This window comes from Serinus canaria, chromosome 6 (genome assembly GCF_022539315.1).
Source record: "Serinus canaria isolate serCan28SL12 chromosome 6, serCan2020, whole genome shotgun sequence".
Lineage (NCBI taxonomy): Eukaryota > Metazoa > Chordata > Aves > Passeriformes > Fringillidae > Serinus > Serinus canaria.
In genome coordinates this window covers 22,281,238-22,300,335 of record NC_066320.1, presented here as the reverse complement: position 1 = coordinate 22,300,335, position 19,098 = coordinate 22,281,238, and the positions used below count along the sequence as shown (strand labels likewise).

At 58.5% G+C, this 19,098-nt stretch overlaps 2 protein-coding genes across 4 annotated transcripts; both read left to right on the top strand.

Annotated features, from left to right (window-relative positions):
* The first annotated feature begins 198 nt into the window (after positions 1-198).
* On the top strand, positions 199-6,019 carry SFXN3 (sideroflexin 3). 3 transcript variants are annotated; one of them, XM_050975991.1, is made up of 11 exons: positions 199-321; positions 1,690-1,856; positions 2,078-2,248; positions 2,410-2,508; positions 2,769-2,844; positions 3,287-3,372; positions 3,712-3,839; positions 3,965-4,014; positions 4,170-4,219; positions 4,689-4,736; positions 5,001-6,019. In XM_050975991.1, exons 1-11 carry the CDS (start codon positions 199-201, stop codon positions 5,095-5,097), a joined length of 1,095 nt encoding a protein of 364 aa, XP_050831948.1. In that variant the 3' UTR covers positions 5,098-6,019. The 3 variants fall into 3 exon arrangements, with proteins under 3 accessions (XP_050831948.1, XP_050831947.1, XP_050831946.1); XM_050975990.1 differs by lacking the exon at positions 199-321 and adding an exon at positions 1,060-1,137; XM_050975989.1 differs by lacking the exon at positions 199-321 and adding an exon at positions 1,075-1,137 and having other exon boundaries at positions 1,693-1,856.
* A 5,876-nt stretch (positions 6,020-11,895) lies between these two features.
* On the top strand, positions 11,896-18,478 carry KAZALD1 (Kazal type serine peptidase inhibitor domain 1). Its single transcript, XM_030240872.2, has 5 exons — positions 11,896-11,946; positions 13,440-14,040; positions 15,239-15,399; positions 16,385-16,532; positions 16,747-18,478. Exons 2-5 carry the CDS (start codon positions 13,539-13,541, stop codon positions 16,830-16,832), a joined length of 897 nt encoding a protein of 298 aa, XP_030096732.1. The 5' UTR covers positions 11,896-11,946; positions 13,440-13,538; the 3' UTR covers positions 16,833-18,478.
* The last annotated feature ends 620 nt before the right edge of the window (positions 18,479-19,098 follow it).

Sequence of the window (19,098 nt, the reverse complement as noted above, 5' to 3'; positions counted from 1 at the left end):
GGGGGGGGCAGTCCCATGGGTGTCCCCCGCGCGGCGGTCCGGGGGCGCGACCCCCGGCGAGGCTGAGTGTGGCAAGGTATGTGGCGTCCCCCCTGACCTCCTCCCTTAGCGCAGAGCATCCCGGGGGCACACAGGGGAAACTGAGGCACGGTCAGGGGAGGAGGGGTGTCGCGTCCCTCCGCTTCGCTCACTCCGGTGATGCGAGCCGGTATCCCCTCGTGTCCCCCTTCCCGGGGGGCATCGCCTCCAGTCCGGGCCGGCCGTGACCCCCCGGCGGGGCCCGGCGCCGCCAGCGCGAACCCGACACCGCGGCGGTTTCAGGTGATGCGCGGCGGCCGCGGGGACTGCGGGGGGGCTGCGGGCGGGCGGCGGGGGCGGGGGCCGGGCGCGGGGGGGCCGCCCCGACACCGCCGGGGTGAGGGGCTGGGGGGGCACGGCCGGCGTGGGGACACGCACCCACATGCACACACACCCCATGCACCCGCACGTCCACGGCATGCGTGTACGTGCCCTTGCGCGCACTCACAGACACCCGCGGAGCGCCGCACACGCGTGGACGTGGCCCCGCTCACACGCGCGTGTCCCGGCACGCACCGCCCCACGCACGAGCCGGCGCCCACTCCCGCGGAGGCGCGATCCCCGCGCGCTCCGGCGCAACAAACGTGACACGCGTGGCCGCCAACGCGGCGCGTGCGAGCGCGGCGCTACGGACACGCGGGCATCGAGACCCCGGGGACACGCGCCCGGCTGACACGGGGACACGCGGAAACGCGCACGTGAACACCCACGTGCAAACACGCGCGCACGAGCACCCGAGCGAGCGAAGCCGAGCCGACGCGCGAGCACACGCGCGCGGTCACGGGCAGGCGCGTGCACGCCCACGGGCACGCCCACACAAGCGCGGGAGGGCCGCGGGCACCGCGTGTGGCTCGGCACGTACCGCTCCCCCCGCCGCCGGCCCCGGTCACGCGTGGTCCCCGCCGCCCCCCGCGCGCCGCCCTCCCCGTCCCGCCCCGCCCGCCCGGCGCGGGGCCGCCCACCCGTGACGAGGCCACACGTCAGCGCGCGCAGGGGCGGGAGTGGGGCGGTGGCTGCGGTGACGGCGGCGCGGGCACGGCGGTCGCTGTCGCGGGAGCCGTGAGTGCGGGGGGTGCCCTGAGTCCCTGTGCACGGGGGGTCACGCGTGGCGGGAGGGATGCTCGGCGCGGGAAGGAAGGAAGGAGAGTCCCGCTTCCCTCGGGGCAGGGCGGGTGTGGAAATAGAGCCGCGTCGGGTGTGTCTGTGCCTTGCCGGGAGGGACATTCCTCCTTCCAGTGCCCTTCCTCACTCCGCTCTCCCGGTGCTGGCAGCAGCTGTGGCCCCTAAATGGTGGGTCCCTGTCCCCTCCTCTGTGGCCGCGGTGCTCTGCTGGGGTGGGGGTCCCTGATTCCTGGTGGCTGGTGTGGGCAAGGTCGGGGGTTTCTCTTCGGCGCATTGCAAGGTGCAGTCCCATTACAGGTCGCACCACCCACAAACTGCTTCATGTGCTGGGAGGGCTCAGGAGTCGCTGCTGAGCTCCTTCACAAAGGGGCTTCCTGTTCACCCCTTGTCCCCCCAGGCTGGGGGAGCACAGAGCTGCTGCTGCAGGGATGTGGGGGGGACACAGAGGCACCACAACCCATATAACCCTTTCATCTCCTGCCCTCCCAGAAGATGCCACCGTCCTTGCCTGCCACCATCAACATCCGGGAGCCCCGCTGGGACCAGAGCACCTTTCAGGGCCGGGCCAAGCACTTCTTCATGGTGACCGACCCCCGAAACCTGCTGCTCTCAGGGGCTACACTGGAGGAAGCCCGACGGGTGGTGGAGGACTACAGGTACCCACTGGGAGGGTGGATGTACGCTCAGCACTGCTCCCAGGCAGGAGCCATTCCCAGGAGTGGGAATAGAAGTGATGCTGGCCCCCCTGGCCAAAGCCCCCAAAACTGCCTGGCTGGTCCCTAAGGCATCTCCCAGCTGCCCCAAACAGTGTGGGGGAGCAGTTTGGCCATGTGTGCTGGCAGAGGGTCTTTCAACAGGTGTTACCCTTACCTGGCAGGGCAGGCACCGTACACCCTGGGCTGACGGAGGACCAGCTTTGGCGGGCGAAGTACATCTATGACTCGGCTTTCCACCCTGACACGGGCGAGAAGATGATCCTTGTGGGACGCATGTCCGCTCAGGTCCCCATGAACATGACCATCACTGGTTGCATGTTGACCTTCTACAGGTACCTGTCCACTCCTCACCTCAGGACCAAGAGGATGCCTGGAGGATCCTCCTGGCTCTGGGGTGAGGAGGGGACACTTGTCCCATACCCCACTCGTACTTGTGGTATAGGAGCATGGGTAACATCCCCCAGTGTCTCCAGCACCCTCCTCTCTCTGGCAGGACCACACCAGCTGTGCTGTTCTGGCAGTGGGTTAACCAGTCCTTCAATGCCATTGTCAACTACACCAACCGCAGCGGAGATGCACCCATCACCCCCAGGTGAGCATCTCTCTGATCAGGTCCTCGAGGCACGCCAAAACACCAGGGTGTGCCTTGCATAGCAGGGTACTGTAAGAGGGGACAATGGAGACCTGGTGAAGGCAGAGGTGGATGCCATTGGGGCTGTTAGGGTTAGTGGTAGAGCTGAGAGAGGAACCCAGACATCCTGATGCTCTTGAAGGGCATGCTGTTCCTTCCTTTGGAGGGGCAACTGGGATGGGAAGAACCTGGATTACTGGTGTCACTTCCTGCTCTTTCAGCCAGCTGGGGACAGCCTATGTGAGTGCAACCACGGGGGCAGTTGTCACAGCACTGGGACTCAAATCCCTCACCAAGGTAAGCTGATCCTTGGCCATCGCAACTGGGGGATGTAGACCCTCACCATGGGATCTCCCTGAGCTCTGAGCTGAGCAGGGGATTCACCTGGAGTGGGGGAGAAAATGAAGAAAAGGGGTTTGCTGAGGTTGCCCACACAAGGCAACTGCTCTCCCCAGTGATGGCTGTGGAGATGGCCTGTCCCTCCAGCCTTGCTCTGGATATATTTCCAGGCTTCTTTCACCCCTCAGCCTCTGTCCAGGCCTGGCAGGGGACCTGGGTCCCTCATACCCTTTGGTCTGTGCAGCTTTTACCAGCTGAGAGTTGCAGGGAAGGAGGGAACACTTTTCCTGCAGTAGGGCTGGGACACCCCAAGGTCTTGCAGGAAGACGGGGGCAGACCCAGGGACAGCCAGCTCTGCCCCCAGAACCTCTATGTGACGTTCTCCTGCTTTTCCTCCCAGCACTTGCCAGCCATCATCGGCCGGTACGTGCCTTTTGCGGCCGTGGCAGCTGCCAACTGCATCAACATCCCGCTGATGAGGCAGAGGTGAGCCCCTGAGGTGGGACAGGCTTGCCTCAGGGTTTGTAGGCAGTGGTGGGGAATGCAGGGACTTCCTTGCTGATCTTTAGCGTGGGGGGTTGGCTTGAGGGTACAAGCGCTTGGTTGCAACCCAGGGGGTTATTGGTCCCTGTACAGCCCTGTTGAGGACTGCTGCCAAATGTGAATGTGGCTCCAGCTGAGACCCCTCTGATTTATTGCGAGCCGGTGGACGGGGTACAGGAGGATGCCAGCCTCCCTTGGAGACATGTCCCTGTCCTGTGTCCTGATCCCCTCACCATTGTGCCCTGTGACCCCCTGACCCCCTGACCCCCTGTGTCCCTGCAGAGAGCTCAAGCTGGGGATCCCTGTCACTGATGAGAATGGGAACCGCCTGGGTGAATCCACAGCAGCAGCACAGAAGGCCATTTTCCAGGTGGTTGTGTCCCGTATTGGCATGGCAGCGCCAGCCATGGGTGAGTGTCTCTTCCTCCACCTGTGTTGGAAGATTGCAGCTGATCCCTGGCAGCGTGGGATGGGGTCCCACTGCTGGCAGGGAACTGTGAGCACTGGGAGCTCATCTCCTTCCTCCCTGCCTCAGCCATTCCGCCGGTGATCATGAACATGCTGGAGAAGAGAGCTTTCCTGAAGGTACCAGTGAACCTGGGATGGGCAGGTGGGCGTAAGGACACCCACCAAGCTTGGCACATTGTTGGCACCCCTCAGGGCTGGCACCCTATTGGGGAATAGTCACCTTCCTACCCTGTCCACCGCACTGACACACATCTTCTCCCTGTCTCTGGCAGCGGTACCCGTACCTGAATGCTCCCCTGCAGGTCAGCCTGGTGGGACTCTGGTAAGTCCTCCTGCCCCGATGGGGATCGCTGCCCTGGGCAGATACTGAGCCCAGGTGTATGGTACAGTGCTGCTGGGAACCCTGCTTGGCAGTGGGGGGAGAGAACTGCCCCAAAGTTTCCTGGGGGGATGCCAGAGCTTGGTCAGGCTAGTTGCACCCCAGGCAGATGGGGTGGGATATGAGGTTCTGGCGCCAGGAGTTGTCTTGCTTCATCTTGGTGTCTCTCAAGCCTGCCATGGGCTCCTACTCAGCACTGCTGTTCCCCCACATCATTGGGGGACAGACATTGCCCCTCCTCAGGAGAAAAATGCAGAGTCTGGAGCTTGGAGAGCGCATCTCTGTAGCCCTTTCCTGGCTGAACACCTGGCACAGCTCTGGCCTGCCTCATTGCTGCTCTGGGATCAGGCCATGGGTGGGTTTGGGTGATTTATGCAGCCCAGCTTCACCTTTCCATGTCTTTCCTTTGCAGTTTGGTGTTTGCCACCCCGTTGTGCTGTGCACTCTTCCCACAGAAAAGGTACAGACGGGCACTTTGCCTGCACGTGTGGCTCCTGTGTGGGATGGGGGTGCTCTCTGACTCCGAAAAGATTCTCTTGCTTTTTGAGCAGTCAGGGGCTTAAACCAGTGCACACATATCTCTGTGCACAGGTAGCAGTGCAGACCCAAGGGTCTGTGCTGGGCCATGGGGACAGCCTCCCCATGGGGTGCAGAAGGTATTTTCCAGCCTGAGGCCACTGCTGGCTATACCCCTCCATCCTCTGTATCCGTGTTTCCTCTACAGCTCAATGCCGGTGAGCAGCCTGGAGCCTGAAGTCCGAGATCAGATCCGGAAGAAAGATCCATGGCTGGAGACTGTCTACTTCAACAAAGGGCTCTGAGCAGGTCCTGGGGTGGCCTGGATGTGCCCCATGGAGCTGCCAGGCCAGCGCATTGCTGAGCTTTGCCCTTTGGATCCCCTTGGGGCTGCTGCTGCTTTCCCTTGGCCGTTGTGTTTCCATAGGTCCCGGGGGCTCAGCCCTGCTTCCCAGGGTGCCTGCAGGCATGCAGCACCACGCCAAACCCTGTCCCCGTGCCCGGCTCAGCCCTGCTCTGGGGACCTCCTGGCTGGCACCCTGGTGCACTCCTTCTCTCTGCGTGTGCCTGTGGCTCTGTGCAGTGCACAGGAAAGTGCAGGCAGCAACACCAAGACCTTGTGAGCTGTGGTGGAAGGAAAAACGAAAGTGAGATGAGGAAGAAAATGGTGTCCTTCCTCAAGAAAAAGCTGCTCCCCAGCTTTAGGAGGCAGCAGAGAATCAGCAATTGAAGGTAGAGTACCTCTGCAGGCACCCTACAGTGCCCAGCAGTTCAGCAGCTGGTACCTGGGGATGGCAGAGCAGCTTTGGAGAGGAAAACTCCCCATACCCAAAATAGCTGGGGATGAGTGATCAATTGCATATAGTGGCTGGAACTCAGAGCGGGGGGCTCTCCCAGCCCAGGCGTGTGCTCCCAGCTCACCTTCTGCTCTCCTCCAGGCTGCTCTGGGGATTTAATCTGGCTTTCTGCTGCTTCCATCCCCAGAGCAAATGGCACATTTTAATCCCAGTAGAGTCTTGGTTTTTATTCTCATTTTAATGCCATCTGTGTTCAGGGCTGGGCTTCCCCTGAGGGGTTACTCTACCCCCTCCTGGAGTGCTTGCTTTCAGGTGGACCTTCTCAAATAGCTCTAAGTGCACTGTGGTTTCCTCTAGATATTTTTGATATACGTATAATGTACCTATATATACCAAACAATAAAGGCAGATTGTTTATACAAAACCAACAGCAAGAGAAGTGTGCTGCTCCCTAATTTGTATATGGTGGAAAGGGTCTGCTACTGGGGTGAGGATGGGAGCAGGAGAGAGGGGCAGGCTGGCTTTTGGGGTGCCTCTGCACCCCCTGGGGCTGGGTTCTGCTTTCCAGCCCACTGCCTTTGCAGCAGCTCTGTCTGGCCTGTCATGTGTTGAAGCTTATCCAGCTGTCAGGAGGGTTTTTTTTAGTACAGTCGGCTTTGGACCTCGCCGCTGCGCAGAGAGCTTTGCTAAGCTGCTGCCCTGGATGCTTCTGGTTTGGAGAGGCCAGAGCGTCACCCTGGCTCTGCCCACACTCACACCCCCTCTTGCAGCCTGCTCACAGGACAACTCTGGCCCTGCTCCTATGTCTTCCCTGCAGAACTATTTTTACCCCGCTTTCTATGAACAGCTATCAGAGAGCACATTGCAGAGCACATCACTGCTGTCGCAGGACCCTGGCAAGCCTGCAGGCAGCAACTGCCTCCCCCTCAGATTTCTGTCTGACAAGGCAATCAGAAAGAGCAATGGATGTCCAGCCAGAGAGAGGAGGAATGGAGGCAACCATGCTCTGCAGTGCCCCATGCTGAAGGAGGGAGTGAGACCGCTGCAAAGGCCGGGATAGGCAGATACAGCAGTGACGAGACAAGAGCCAGGCAGCCCAAAGCCACCCTGTGCCACAGCTTCCACAGCTGGCAGGGGCTGGCAGAGGCCAGGCTTGAGCTGCTCCCCTCAAGGGGCACCCAGGACAACACCTGCACCCAGCAACTGCCCAGGGTGGGGAAGTGAGTGAATTGGGACAGGCACATCACGGGTCTGTCTCCCTCCTTCTCCCGGCCCTGGAATATTGCAAATATCTCCCCTGAGCCAGCCATTGGCAGCTTATAAATAATGCAGACCCTTGCCGTGCAATAAGGGCTTGTCAGTAGCTATTCTGCTCTCATAAATTAAAGATGAAAAGGTACAAGGCTCTTGCCAGAAAAATGAAGACAAATTTTTAATAGCTTGCCAAGGCACAGGGAGCTGGAGCGCTCAGGAAAAATGAATTACGTTTTTATTATGTGTTTTATTGTGGTATAATTGAACGGGATTATCTAAGAATACAATATATTTCCAGAGCAGTGTAAAGAAAACAAAAATAATGATGACACCTGCCTCCTCCCACACACCCCTCCCGGCTTTGCAGGGACACCCTCCTTGTGTGTGCTGGCCAGGAGCTGCTGGTGGCCACAAGAGGCAGAGACGGAAATGGGAGGGCCATGGGATCAGAGACACAGATGCTTGGGGTGGCTGGGTCTGGCCGGGCCGAGTCTGCGCTAACTCTAAGAGACCTCCAAGATCCATGAGCCTGGGATACAGGGCAGTGTGGTGTGGCACACAGAGCCACTGAGTGTCTTTCATCTGTCACCTGCTTTCATTCCATCCCTGAGATCATCTTTGGTCTGCCCCACACCTGCACAAGCTGGCACCACTAGGCAGAGACATGAAAAACCAAGTACTGGAATGTTGCAGGTCTGAGCTGCTCAGCTACGGTGTCTGCTCTCTCCTGGAGCCAGCAGTGGTGCAGATTCAGCCACTTCACCACACTAGGGGGAACTGGGGATTCCCCTAAGTGGGAAAGAGAAATCTTACTTGGCCAGTGAGTTCTAGGGTGTTGACGAGCCCAAAAGGGACACTGCTGCCTCTGCAGGGGAGCGCAGGATGCAGTAGTGAAGGCAGGGGAGCAAGGATGCTCAGTACCTTCCCGAGCTGGCTCATCACAAAGGTCAAGAGCCAGTCCCAGAAAGAGAGCAGCTGGATGTCCCCAGGGGTGCTGGGGGTGCTGGGCGGCACTGGGCTGGGGACATCGATTGGTCCCTGGCATTTTTAATGAGCTGCCCGACCACATGCTTTAACCTTGCCCATAATGAGGGCGAGCAGCAGCAATTCCTACCGCCTCAGCCGGCTCCCCCAGCCTTAATGAGCTAATCAATACTTGTTCTCAGCTTAATTTCCAGCTAATTGCTCTTTAATGACGCCTGGAAACGGGCAGCCTCTTGCAGGGGGGAGCGGGCAGGCTACCCCTCTCCCCAGTGGCCGTCCCCAGTGGCAGCGGGTGCCGGGGTGCTGGCAGCGGGTCACCTTCCCTGGCTGCCTCCCAGCCCTGCTGGCATTCTGGAGGCTGGGGAAAGGGAGGGTGGCAAAGGCGGCAGCGGGCGCGGTGCTACTGAGCTGGCAGCACCCTCTGGAGCACCCACCCCGTCTGAGGGGGCCATGCAGCCCTGAGCACCAGGGCAGGCTGAACAGAGGATCCCATTGTCACAGGAGGATGTGCCTAAGCCCCTCAGGACATTACAGTGGTGAGGGCTCCCAGGCTCGGCTGATAGTGGGGCTTTTAGTGCGCAGAAGATAAGGGTGGTGGGGCTGAAGTGTGCATGCATTACTGCGGGCTCTGCAGCCCCCAGGTACGGAACCAGTGTCACCGCAAGGGGCCGGGGACGAGTCCAGCAGTGCCCTGGAGGTGGCAGCAGAGACCCCGCAGCCGCCACCCGCACCCGGGCCGGGGCAGCCCTGCGGGCCGGGCGGGACACGCAGGGCCCCGTTTGCCGCGGGCTGTGGGAGGAGCCGGGCGGGTCACGGGGCCGTGGAACCCGCTCTCATCCGGCACCGCAGTGTCAAAGTTGGCACGGTCGTGCCAGTCCGGGGACATCCCGGGAATGCAGCCCCCGCCGCCTTTCGGTTCCTGCCCCCGGGTTATTAGACTTGCGCTTGGATGGGGCTGGTGGAAAAACCTCAGGATTCCTGCCGGGATGGAGCTGAGCCGCGGCTCTTGCCGGGGACCCCGGGGCGTCCCTTTCCGTTCGGCGGTCGTGCCTCGGGGCCGGGTGACCCTGCACACAGCTGCAACCGCTTCCCCAAGAATTTGCTGACGGGTTGGTTCTTCAGAGGAATTTGGTCTGGAAAAGCCTGGAGAAACCTGAGCCTGGCTGCTTCCTAGAGCAGGTCCGGCCTGGCACGCAGGGGTGACCTGCCTGCTGCCCATGCCTTGTCCCCACAGTGGAACCCTGGAATGTGGCTGGGGCCCCTAGAGAACCACTCAGCCTTGGGTTGAACCACAGAGCCAGGCTGTTTAAGACTGTCAGACAGCAGGCAGCAGAGAGTGTATCTGATGTGAAATGAGAGAGATTTGGTTTATTACCAGAAGGAGACCCCCATGGCCCAGGCAGTGTGCCGGCAGCATTCTGTCCCAGGATCTCTAGTGACATGTGCTTCTGCTGTGACATAACCCACATTCTCAACCCCACCAGCCCAGCCCCAGTGCTGCTTGCCAGCCCTGCCTAACATGATGTACGTTGAGTCACTTGGCCTAGGACTTTTTTTTTTCCAGAGTGGATTTTTCCCTTGGCTTTGTCTGCCATAAACTCCAGATTGCTATGGGGTGTCTGCGGGGGGGTCAGTGGGGCCAGGGGCAGTGTGGTAACCCTTACTGAATGTGATGTGTTTCATTCTGATGGCAGAGCTCTGGAGGGATGCCAAGGATGTGGGCCTGCTTGGAGCACCCATGGACTCCTGGCTTCTATGGGACCATCACAACATGAGAAAACAGCGATGGGGAGCAACCCACCCGGAAGGGAGGAGGAGACTTCTGTGCTTTAGGCTCAGCCTTCAAAGCCCAGCTCCAGGAGCTTCACTGGGCTCATGAAAAGTGAGGAAAGAGAGATAACTAGCCAGCACTGGTAGGGAGCCAGGAATGCAGTTTACCCAAGTGCCAGGCCATGCAGGGCTGTGATCACCTTTTCCCCACAAAGCTGTAAAGCAACCTAAGCCACAAACCCCATTTGAGCCATGGCTGTGTTGATTGACTTCAGGTGTGATTGAGCAGAACTTGTTAAGCACAGGTTAGATCTTCCACCTCTCATTCATTGCTGCTACTGTCTATTAACACATTCAATAGTCTCATTAAGCAGGAGGTTTAATTGACTGCCACGTTTGAGCTCCATCTTGTTGAGCTGAGCTAAGCTGCCCTTGGCTTTCTGGGGCTGTATTCTGGTTGTATTCCTCCACAAGAGGACCTGCTCCTGCTCAGACCTGTGTTTGGATTTCACCTTTGGCCAAGGGATCTCCCCAGTTAGTGGCTGATGCTGCCATGATGCTCTGGTGAATTCAGCCACCCAGAGGCCCTGATAATCCCATGAAGATAAGACACACCAAGTGTTTGAGCCATGGCACATGGGAAGAGGAACCCTGTGTGAGAAAGGACAGCAGCAATGGGGCCTGTTCCCCCTTGCCGAGGGCAAGAGACACAAATAACCTGAAACACTGAAGGTCTGTTCTCAGCAGTGCCTGGGATTTAAGTGCTGGCTCTGTTTCTGTGCTGGCCAGGAGCTTTGTGATCAGGAGGTGGCATACAGGGCCAGGCTTGCTTCACTGCTTTGCCCCACTGTGTGGAGCAGGGGCAAGTGAAGGTGTGCAGGAATGCCTGAACATGCAAGTCCTTCATCCCAAAGTGGCAAGGGTGGTATGGCAGGGATAGCCCAGGAGGCTCAGCCCTCCTGTCTGAGGCTCAGCACTACAATCTGTCTCCTCTCTGCTCAGGCTCTGTCCCAGCATGTAGGAAAACCTCAGCCCTTCCTGAGTTTTTCCCTGCTCCCAAAACAGCTGCAGCCCCAGCTGCTCAGCAACTCGTGGATGCTGGACCTGAAAACTTGTGGCATGTGGTGACTGAACTCAATAGGTTGGACAAGGGGAGCCAGGGGGGGAGGCAGCCCTGAGCCAAGGGGCTGGGGGCCACAGAGGGGGAGTGGGACTTGAGGCTGAAGGCAGAGCTGGCAGGAAACCCCCCTCTGCAGCAGGGGGCTGGGGAGGGGAGCTTGGCCGGCAGAGGCAGATTTAAGGGGGCTGAAGCCTGCTGCATTTTCCATTCGTTAGACATGGCTGGACTCACAATGTGACTGAGTGAAAGCCCTGGAACCCAGAACAAATTTGCAGGAGGGTGTTGGAAAGCAAAAGCAGATTTTTGCAGCATGGTGAAGGAAACCAGATCCTTTGAGGGGTCCTACTTTGCTTGAGCTTCATGGGGGAACTAAATCCCACAAATTCCTTGCCTGGAGAGGAGCAGACTATGTGAATCCCCTCTGGCATGGCATCTGGAGCAAGACGCAAAGGCACGGTGTGTGTTTGCGCTGCAAAGGCAGGCTGCCTCCCCCACTCCTCAGTGCCAGTTCCAGAGGGAAACTGAGGCAGGGAGCAGCGAGGCAGCTTGCTGGGGAGGTCTGGAGCCCCAGTTCTGTACACATGGGTTTTGCACTGCTGTGGCAAGGAGCAGTCCCACCATTGCTCCAAATAGCTCCACTCCAGCCACGGGAGCACCGTGGTTTATACCCCAATACCCCCTTCACACGTGGCTCCTGGTGTGAGACGAGTGCAGACATTCCCAGGAGCTATCCCCCCATTTATTTGCTGCAGCTGCTCAACTTTTCAGTCTATGTTTCCCAGCCAAATTACAGCCTGAGAGACGCTTTTGACCACTTCCTTAGCCATTCCCTCCTCTGCCATCCACTTGTCCCCAAGGACTGCTGCCAACTTGGACTGCAAAGGAGGGACCCCAATCCCTTCTTGCCCCATGGATGGGGCAGAGCATCAGCCCAGGTGCCGCACACGACTGGGGTGATTCCAGCGGGGAGGTGTCGGTGCCAGGGAGCCGGAGCGGCAGAACCCCGGGGCCAGGCTGCGGTGCGTGGTGGGACCCCGGCAGGGAAGGGGTGCCAGCCAGCCCGTGTCCCGGTCCGGGGACGGGCCGCGGGCCCAGAGAGGGGCGGGGGGATTCACGTTTCGCTGACATCACGGCGGTGCTGGAGCGGCCGGGGGCCAGCAGCCCTGGGGGCCAGCAGCCCTGCCGCCACGGCCACTGCGCACCGGCGGCCCGCGGCACCGGCGCCTCCGGTAAGTGGCGGCTTATGGCGGGGTGGCTCCTGGGGGACCCCAAGGGACGTCGTGCCCCTTCCCAGCTCTCTTCCAGCACCCCCAGCGCCTGCACTCCAGACGTGCGGAGCCAGAGACCAACTTTGCAATTCCCCCGTACCCTTTCTCCGCCCCCCCCACCCCCATCCATCGGGGGATGGAGCCTCACTCCGTACAGACCGGTAGGGTGGGCTGCGGGAGGGCTCCGGCACTGGGACCCTCTGCCTCTTTCCACCCCTGGGGCGTCTGGTGGTGTATGGTAAAGGGGTCAAATCATCGCGGTTTTTTATCCGGGGGATGCATATATGTAACCCAGTATCCCTACCCCAGCTCTGGGCTGTGTGAGCCCCAAGAGTGGGGGTGTAGCTGCCGCTTGCCCTTCGGTGCTGTTCCCAGCGGGAGGGGAGGGGACTGCCTGTCTGCCTAGGTCCCCTCCCCGGCCCCCCTCGCTTATGCTGAGCCGCCCCGGGGCGAGGACCACAATTTCACCCATCTCAGGGAAGGCAGAGCGGGTATAACAGGGGGCAGGGAGGGATGTTCGCAAAGGGATTTGGTTCATTGTTACCCTCTCTGGGGACAGGCTCTGAGATGCCACGTTCCCCCCCCTCCCTACCCCCGGGAGAGATGGGAAGCCGGAGTAGAGCAGCTTCTTCCTTGCCTGAATAGGTAATGCAGTCTTGGAGTTTGGGGGCAGGGTCCCTGCTGTGCTGGTACACACTGATCACATTGGGTCTGTTGTCAGTCCAGTGGTTGCTCACCTGTGCACTGGGCTCCTCCATGCTCAGCTTCAGTTGCCTGTGTGATGACTGAGGGGGTCACAAAATCTTCTGGGGAGTGGACATTTGTTCCCCTGTTCAAGTAGGTGGTGACTAAAAAGAGGGGTTACAGCACAGGGAGGGAAGGAGAACAAAAGCCAGGCCTGAGTGGGAACATTCTCCTGACTTGGCTGCCTCCAGCACAGAAAGAGCACCTTGTCTGCAGGATCAGCCACTCCATTGTGCTTGCATACTGGTGAGAGAGGAAAAAAGGGTTTGCAACTCCTGCAAAGCAGTGGGGAAAGGAAAGGGGCTTGAGAGCAACTTTTTAATGGGACACCAGGAGCAGGGTATGAATGAGCTGAACATAATGTAGAACAGCCTGTCCAGTGCCCTGCTAGCCCTGTGGCTTCCCAGGGTGTGTTGGGGTCAGAGGAGGCTGGACTTTGCATGCTGGGCTGCCAAGGGAACAAGGATTAAACCTTATGGGCTGGGGTCATTGGCACTCTCTCTCCAGAAGACGCTCAGTGTCTCAGGACAGAAGCTGGCTGGGGAGCTCCAGGGTGCAAAGGCCATGACTGCAGGGCTGGGGGTGAGAGGGGCTGTGACCAACCCTCCTCTGCACATCATGCAGTGTTGCTGCTCAGAGCAAGCCAGCCAGGAGACAAAGGAGTGGGAGATACTTCCTGCACCAGTAACATGCTTTCTCCCTCCTCACAGGCCAGGATGGCTCCTCAGATCTAGACAGGGAGACCAGAGCAGTGCCAGAAATCCCCATCCAAGTGACAGTGGGACTGGGATAGAGGAGCTGCCGTGAGGATGTCCGAAGCCAAGCCCTTCAGCATCTCTTGCCTCATGCTTTCCTTGTTCTCCTTGCACTGGGCTTTTCTCCAGCTGGGCCAGGCTTTTCCCAGCACCTCTGACTACCTCCAGCGGGGCTGGCAGCGGCTGCTGGAGGAAGGGGAGGGCTGCACTGAGTGCCAGCCAGAGGAGTGCCCGACGCCACGCGGGTGCCTGGCAGGCACGGTGCGGGATGCCTGTGACTGTTGCTGGGAGTGTGCCAACCTGGAGGGACAGATCTGTGACCTGGACAACACCAACCACTTCTACGGCAAGTGTGGGGAGCACCTGGAGTGCCAGCTGGATGCCGGGGACCTGCGTCACGGAGAGGTGCCCGAGCCCCAGTGTGCCTGCCTCTCCCACCTGGCTCTCTGCGGCTCTGACGGCAAAACCTACGCCCAGATCTGCAAGTTCCTGGAGGCTGCCCATGCTCACCCCGACACCAACCTCACTGTGGCCCATGAAGGTCCCTGTGAGTCAGGTAGTAGCCCTGGAGCTGTGGGAAGAGCCAAGCAAGGGGGTCTGGCTTAACAGTTTCACCTGGCAGCAAAACCAGGGACAGGACTGTGCTGGGGGCTGCTCCCTGCAGTGCCAGGTTCCCACTAGTGCCCCCACCCTGCTGTGCTGGGGGAGCCCCTTGCAGATCCAGTGCTTGGAGAAATATGGGAGAAGCTTTGCCAAGAGGGAGTGGAGTTTATGGAAGCAACAAATCCTGCTGGAGCAGATGGGGAAGTTCCAGGGAATTGTTAGCGAATTCTTGGCGTTGGGGCTGGGTTCACACTGGCCTGCTGCTCCTGAGAAATGTGCCTGCCTCCTGCAAATAGAAACCAGGGTTGGTTTGGCTTGGCTGTGTGATTTCCATCTCCCATTTAAAACTCGGGTGGGGGTTGAGAGGGAACAGTCTAGCAGGAAGGCCATGCCCCATCCTGCCCAGCCCGGCACAGGTCACCCAGTGATGTCACTGCAGCCTGAGGGGTGTCAAGGTTGACCTTATTTTCTGTAGATCATCATCTGTTTTTCCAGGTATATCTGAAGGTGGAAACCCTTCCTTGAACTCTGGCTCATGCTATGGGCCAGATCATGGACCAGGTGTGTGTGAGGACAGTCCTCACTCTGTCCCTCCAGGGAAGGGATGTGGAACCTGGAGCTGTTGGCTCCATCTGGGACATGGGGACCTGCTGACTCCTTTCATTGCTGTCACGAGCCCTGTGTCAGAGCAGAGGCCTCACTTGGCTGGAAGCTCAACTACCTCATCCATCCTCACCAGCCTCAGGCTGGATGAGTGCCCCTTGGCCTTTCTCCCACAGGAGGAGCATGCTCCAATGGCTCAGGAGAGCTTTGTTTTGTAACATTGCTGTCATTGCACTCTTCCTGCTGCGTGTGTCTCCTGAGCATCACTGCATGGGCAGGGAAACACAGGCCAGCAGGGATGGCAACCCTCCATGGACTGGGGGTGTAGGGGAGGGAGCTCCCAGTCCCAGCTGTGAGGAGGGACCATGTCCTTGGGAAAGGTGGGGATCTGCCATGGGAGGGAGAGGAGACAGACATGGGAAGGGTCCCGGCATCTCTATGTGAACCAAATGCTGCTGCTCCAGAGACCTGCCCAAGAGAGTCTGTGGGACCTGCCAAGGGTGGGACCTCTTCTGAGTCCAACCTGCTCTCCTCTACCCCCCTCCCAGAGCCTCAGATCACCTCTCCTCCCTATGACACATGGAACATCACCGGGCAGGATGTCATCTTCGGCTGCGAGGTCTTTGCCTACCCCATGGCATCCATTGAGTGGAGGAAGGATGGCACGGAGATGCTGCTGCCTGGAGATGACCCCCACATCTCTGTCCAGGTGAGCCGTGTGCCCAGGGCATTGAAGACAACCCCAGAGTGACCCAGTGCTTCCCAGGGCTCATGGACAACCAGACCTGAGAGTGGTCATACTCTGGGAATGGCTAAGCCTGGCTGCCTGGGGATGAGAAGGGGTGACTGGAGGCTCTATAAGATGAGAACTAACTGAGCTAGGGCTGGTGTCTCAGTGGTAGGAGCCATCAGCATAGCTCTCTTCTGTCATTTCCTCTGGTATTTTTTGAACTTATTCATAGAGTCCTGAAGCAGGGAGTTTCCTACTTGCCTGCCTTTAGTTTGCTGTGTATGCTGGCTTCACTTGCAGTCTTGCTGGCAGGGCTGGAAAGAGAGAAGGAAAGAGGACTTCCCCAGTGCCTTACAGCCTGGGTTGTCCTCTGGTCCTACCAGCACACTCAGGCAGTTCCTACCCTTTTTTCCCATCAGCAGGGCTTCTCTCCCTGAGCTGGCAGGCCCAGGGGTCAGCATCCTGCCTGTGGCCAGCCCCAAATATAGCACCCAGCTGGGTGTACTTAGCTATTAGAGGGTGTGAGCAGAGGCAAAGGGGCCATGCACCTCAGCCAGGCACAAATGAGGAAGAAACTGTGGTAGGATGGATGGAGGGAGCCAGAGGAGCAGGTGGAACCTGCACCATGGCCCCCTTCTATCTTTCTGTCCTTCAGGCCTCCCCACAGCTTGTCACAGGGTCTGACTGAGGATCTTCACCCCAAAGACTACCCTGCCTGGCTGGAGGAAACTCTACTGTCCTCCACCCCTGGCCACCACACCATAATAGCAGCCTGCAAACACAGCTGCAGCCCAGCTGGGTCAGGAAAAGCTTATTTATTCCAGAGGATAAACAGAAAATAGCATGGTTGCTACCAGAGCAATCCTGGGACCTCAGTGCCTGCTGAAAGGGGACCGGGGCTCTGTGGCACAGACTCCCTCTTGCTTCTGCCACAAGTGCTGACAGAAATCCTCCCTTCTTGCAGTTCAGAGGTGGCCCCCAGAAATACGAGGTGACAGGCTGGCTCCAGATCCAGGGCGTGCGGGTGACGGATGAGGGCACGTACCGCTGCTTTGCCCGGAACAGGCTCGGGGAGGTGGTGGCACTGGCCAGCCTGACCGTCTTCACACCGGGTGAGCACCGCCTCCTTATCCCCCTGCTCTCATGGGGACGTGGGAACAGATGTTTGGGCACAGCACACCACTATGGCAGGAGCTGCTGGAGCACAGGGCTGTGCTGGGGATGCCCCTGAAAGCTGCTGTGCATGGTTTGGCTTTGGTCCTGGTGGGGAGGGGGACAGGCAAAGCAGGGTGGCAATGTCACATTGTCCTCATGCTGCCATTTCAGACCAACTCAACCTGACAGACTTCTCCCTGCTGAAGCCCCGCACGACACCTGAGGATTACAGGGACAGTGAGGAGGACTACTACTAGCCCAGAGATGGCATGTTCAGCTGCAGAGATCACCTTGCCCACAGCTACCCTTCCCTGGGGTTTGGGGACATCTCTGGACAAGCATCCTCTGGCCCAAAACTCCTTTTCTGAACAGTCCTGCCACAACAGCCTGTTTTTTGGGGTGGGGGACAGGGTGACACAACCTTTTGAGGTGCTGGGGGATGGGATATTGGCTGGTTGGCTAGGACTGGGACCAGGGACAGCTCTGCCTGGAGCAGGGTGAATCTGTCCTCTGGCACTCAGTGGAGACACAATGGCAGGTAGGACACGGTGGGGACAACTGTGTTGTGTGTGATGAGGACTTGGTGCTGGGGATGGAGGCAGCCTCCTTTGGGAGAGTGAGGCCAGGGTAGGGGCATTATGTCCTGTATGAATAATTTTTGGGGAAGCTGAGCAGAGAGCTGGGACCTGACTGTGATAACCAGCGTGTCACAGCCCCCACCCCCTCCATCTGCTCTGTATCCCCCAAGCACAGAGACATCCCAGCTTCTTCCCAGAACCCGAGGAACCTGCTGCCCAAACACCCTTCTCTTCTGTTTTGTTTTTAACAAGAAAAGTAGTGATTTGAGGAAACCAGGCACTTGTGGCATTCAGGGCTGTTTTTTCTCCAGCTGAACCACCCTTGTGGTCAGAAACACTTTGGCCTTTTTTTGACTGACTTAATTTTTCCCTTCCATGCCTTTGACTGACTTCATGCTTTCCTTTGTCATTTCAGTTGATGTTATTTAAAATATACATGTAGGTCAAAGCCAAGGCTGGCTGACTGTCCTGCATCCACAAGGATGATTATGGGGGTGAGGAAGGGTGCAAACACTGTGGATGCTTCTTTGTCCATTGTGGGGTGCTTGTGTTGAGGAGCCCTCCTGCACATCCCAGTGCTCACAGCTGGTCCTGGTGCAGATCCTGCCCTTCCCATCCCACCTGGGGATGGAGGTGCCCAGCAGACAATCTCCTGTGCAGTGGTGATGCATCAGCTCCAGTCACTGTACTCCCATGTACTTGGATCCCATCCCACTGCTGCCCATTTTCATTTTGGGGTCCCAAGTTCTGTGACACTGGGGTCTCCACCCAGGTGACCACAGCTCTGTCAGGTTGAAGCAGCTCTGTGACTAGCTGGTGAAGTAAAGGGGTGCTCCAGTTTCCACTGGAAATATTATATTAAAAAAAAACCCCACCTACCTCCCAGAGCTGGTGATTTAGAGCAAACTTTCATTTGGGTGAGCACAGGAGAAGCTCAGAACTGCACTGTGCTGTTCACTGCCCAGAAAGGGCTGTCAGGACCCTTCCTCTGGGCATTCTGGGGCTGAGCTCATATTTAAGGGGTGCTTTATCCCCCAAAGCAGCAGCATTTACTGGACTTCTGGTGCTCAAAAGCTCCATTTGGACCAAACCCCTCCCAGTTACTCAGTCCCAGCTCTGGGGAGGTCCAGAGCAGCGGCAGAGAGCCAGGCCCTGTGAGAGAGGAGCTGGCCAGACCCCAGGCAGGAGCAGGCAGGATGCAATAAGGCTGGTGGCTTGGGTCCCGTGCTACTCTCCCTTCACATGTTTTTTCTTTTCTTTTCTTCCTTTTTCTCTTGAGAGCTGGCTCAGATGACAATTATGGCACTGAAACCTGAACAAGCAAATAAAAGGGATTTGTCTGGAACTGGCAGCAGAGTAAAATTCCTGCAGACGGTGAGGCTGGGCCAGTTCTGGGCCCCTGCACCACAGCTTGACGGGGCACTGCTGCCCTGCCTGCTGGGGTGCCTACCCTTTCTGGCAGAAAACCCCTTCTCAGCCAGAGAAATGCAAAAGCCATTAATGCCTCAGCTTCTCCTTCCATCTAACAGCATAACAGAATCCTCCTGGGCTGCTCCATCAGAGTTGGAGGGTGTTCAGGAGGGACCAGGGACAGAAGTGTGCCATTGGCTTTTATTTTGCTTTTTTTGGGTGTAAAACATTCTTTCAGAGAAGCTGGGCCTTTTTTATCCATCCTGATCCCCTTCCTGTTTTGCACACAAATGAGCTGGTGGAACTGGGCCACACTCAGGCTGAGGCTGCCACGGGGAAATCCGAGAGCGTCCTGGAGCTTCAGCAGTCAAGAGCTGCTTGCTGGGCTCCCTGCCGCTGCCTGGGGCTGGCCCCCAGCCAGGGCTGCCATGCCAACCCTCCTCAGGGCCAGGCGTGCCCTGCTGTGTTGGCACAAACCCAGGTCGTGCCGGTGTGGGTGCAGCTTTGGTCTGGCTGGAGAGTGTCAGATGTGTCA

Excerpts from the sequence above, each read along its gene's own strand:
- SFXN3 (XM_050975991.1), top strand. The coding sequence starts at position 199 with ATGCGAGCCGGTATCCCCTCGTGTCCCCCTTCCCGGGGGGCATCGCCT. Across the intron at positions 322-1,689 it reads CGACACCGCGGCGGTTTCAG|AAGATGCCACCGTCCTTGCC; the intron begins GTGATGCGCGGC and ends CTGCCCTCCCAG. Across the intron at positions 1,857-2,077 it reads CGGGTGGTGGAGGACTACAG|GGCAGGCACCGTACACCCTG; the intron begins GTACCCACTGGG and ends CTTACCTGGCAG.
- KAZALD1 (XM_030240872.2), top strand. The coding sequence starts at position 13,539 with ATGTCCGAAGCCAAGCCCTTCAGCATCTCTTGCCTCATGCTTTCCTTG. Across the intron at positions 15,400-16,384 it reads ACCCCCACATCTCTGTCCAG|TTCAGAGGTGGCCCCCAGAA; the intron begins GTGAGCCGTGTG and ends CCCTTCTTGCAG. Across the intron at positions 16,533-16,746 it reads CCTGACCGTCTTCACACCGG|ACCAACTCAACCTGACAGAC; the intron begins GTGAGCACCGCC and ends CTGCCATTTCAG.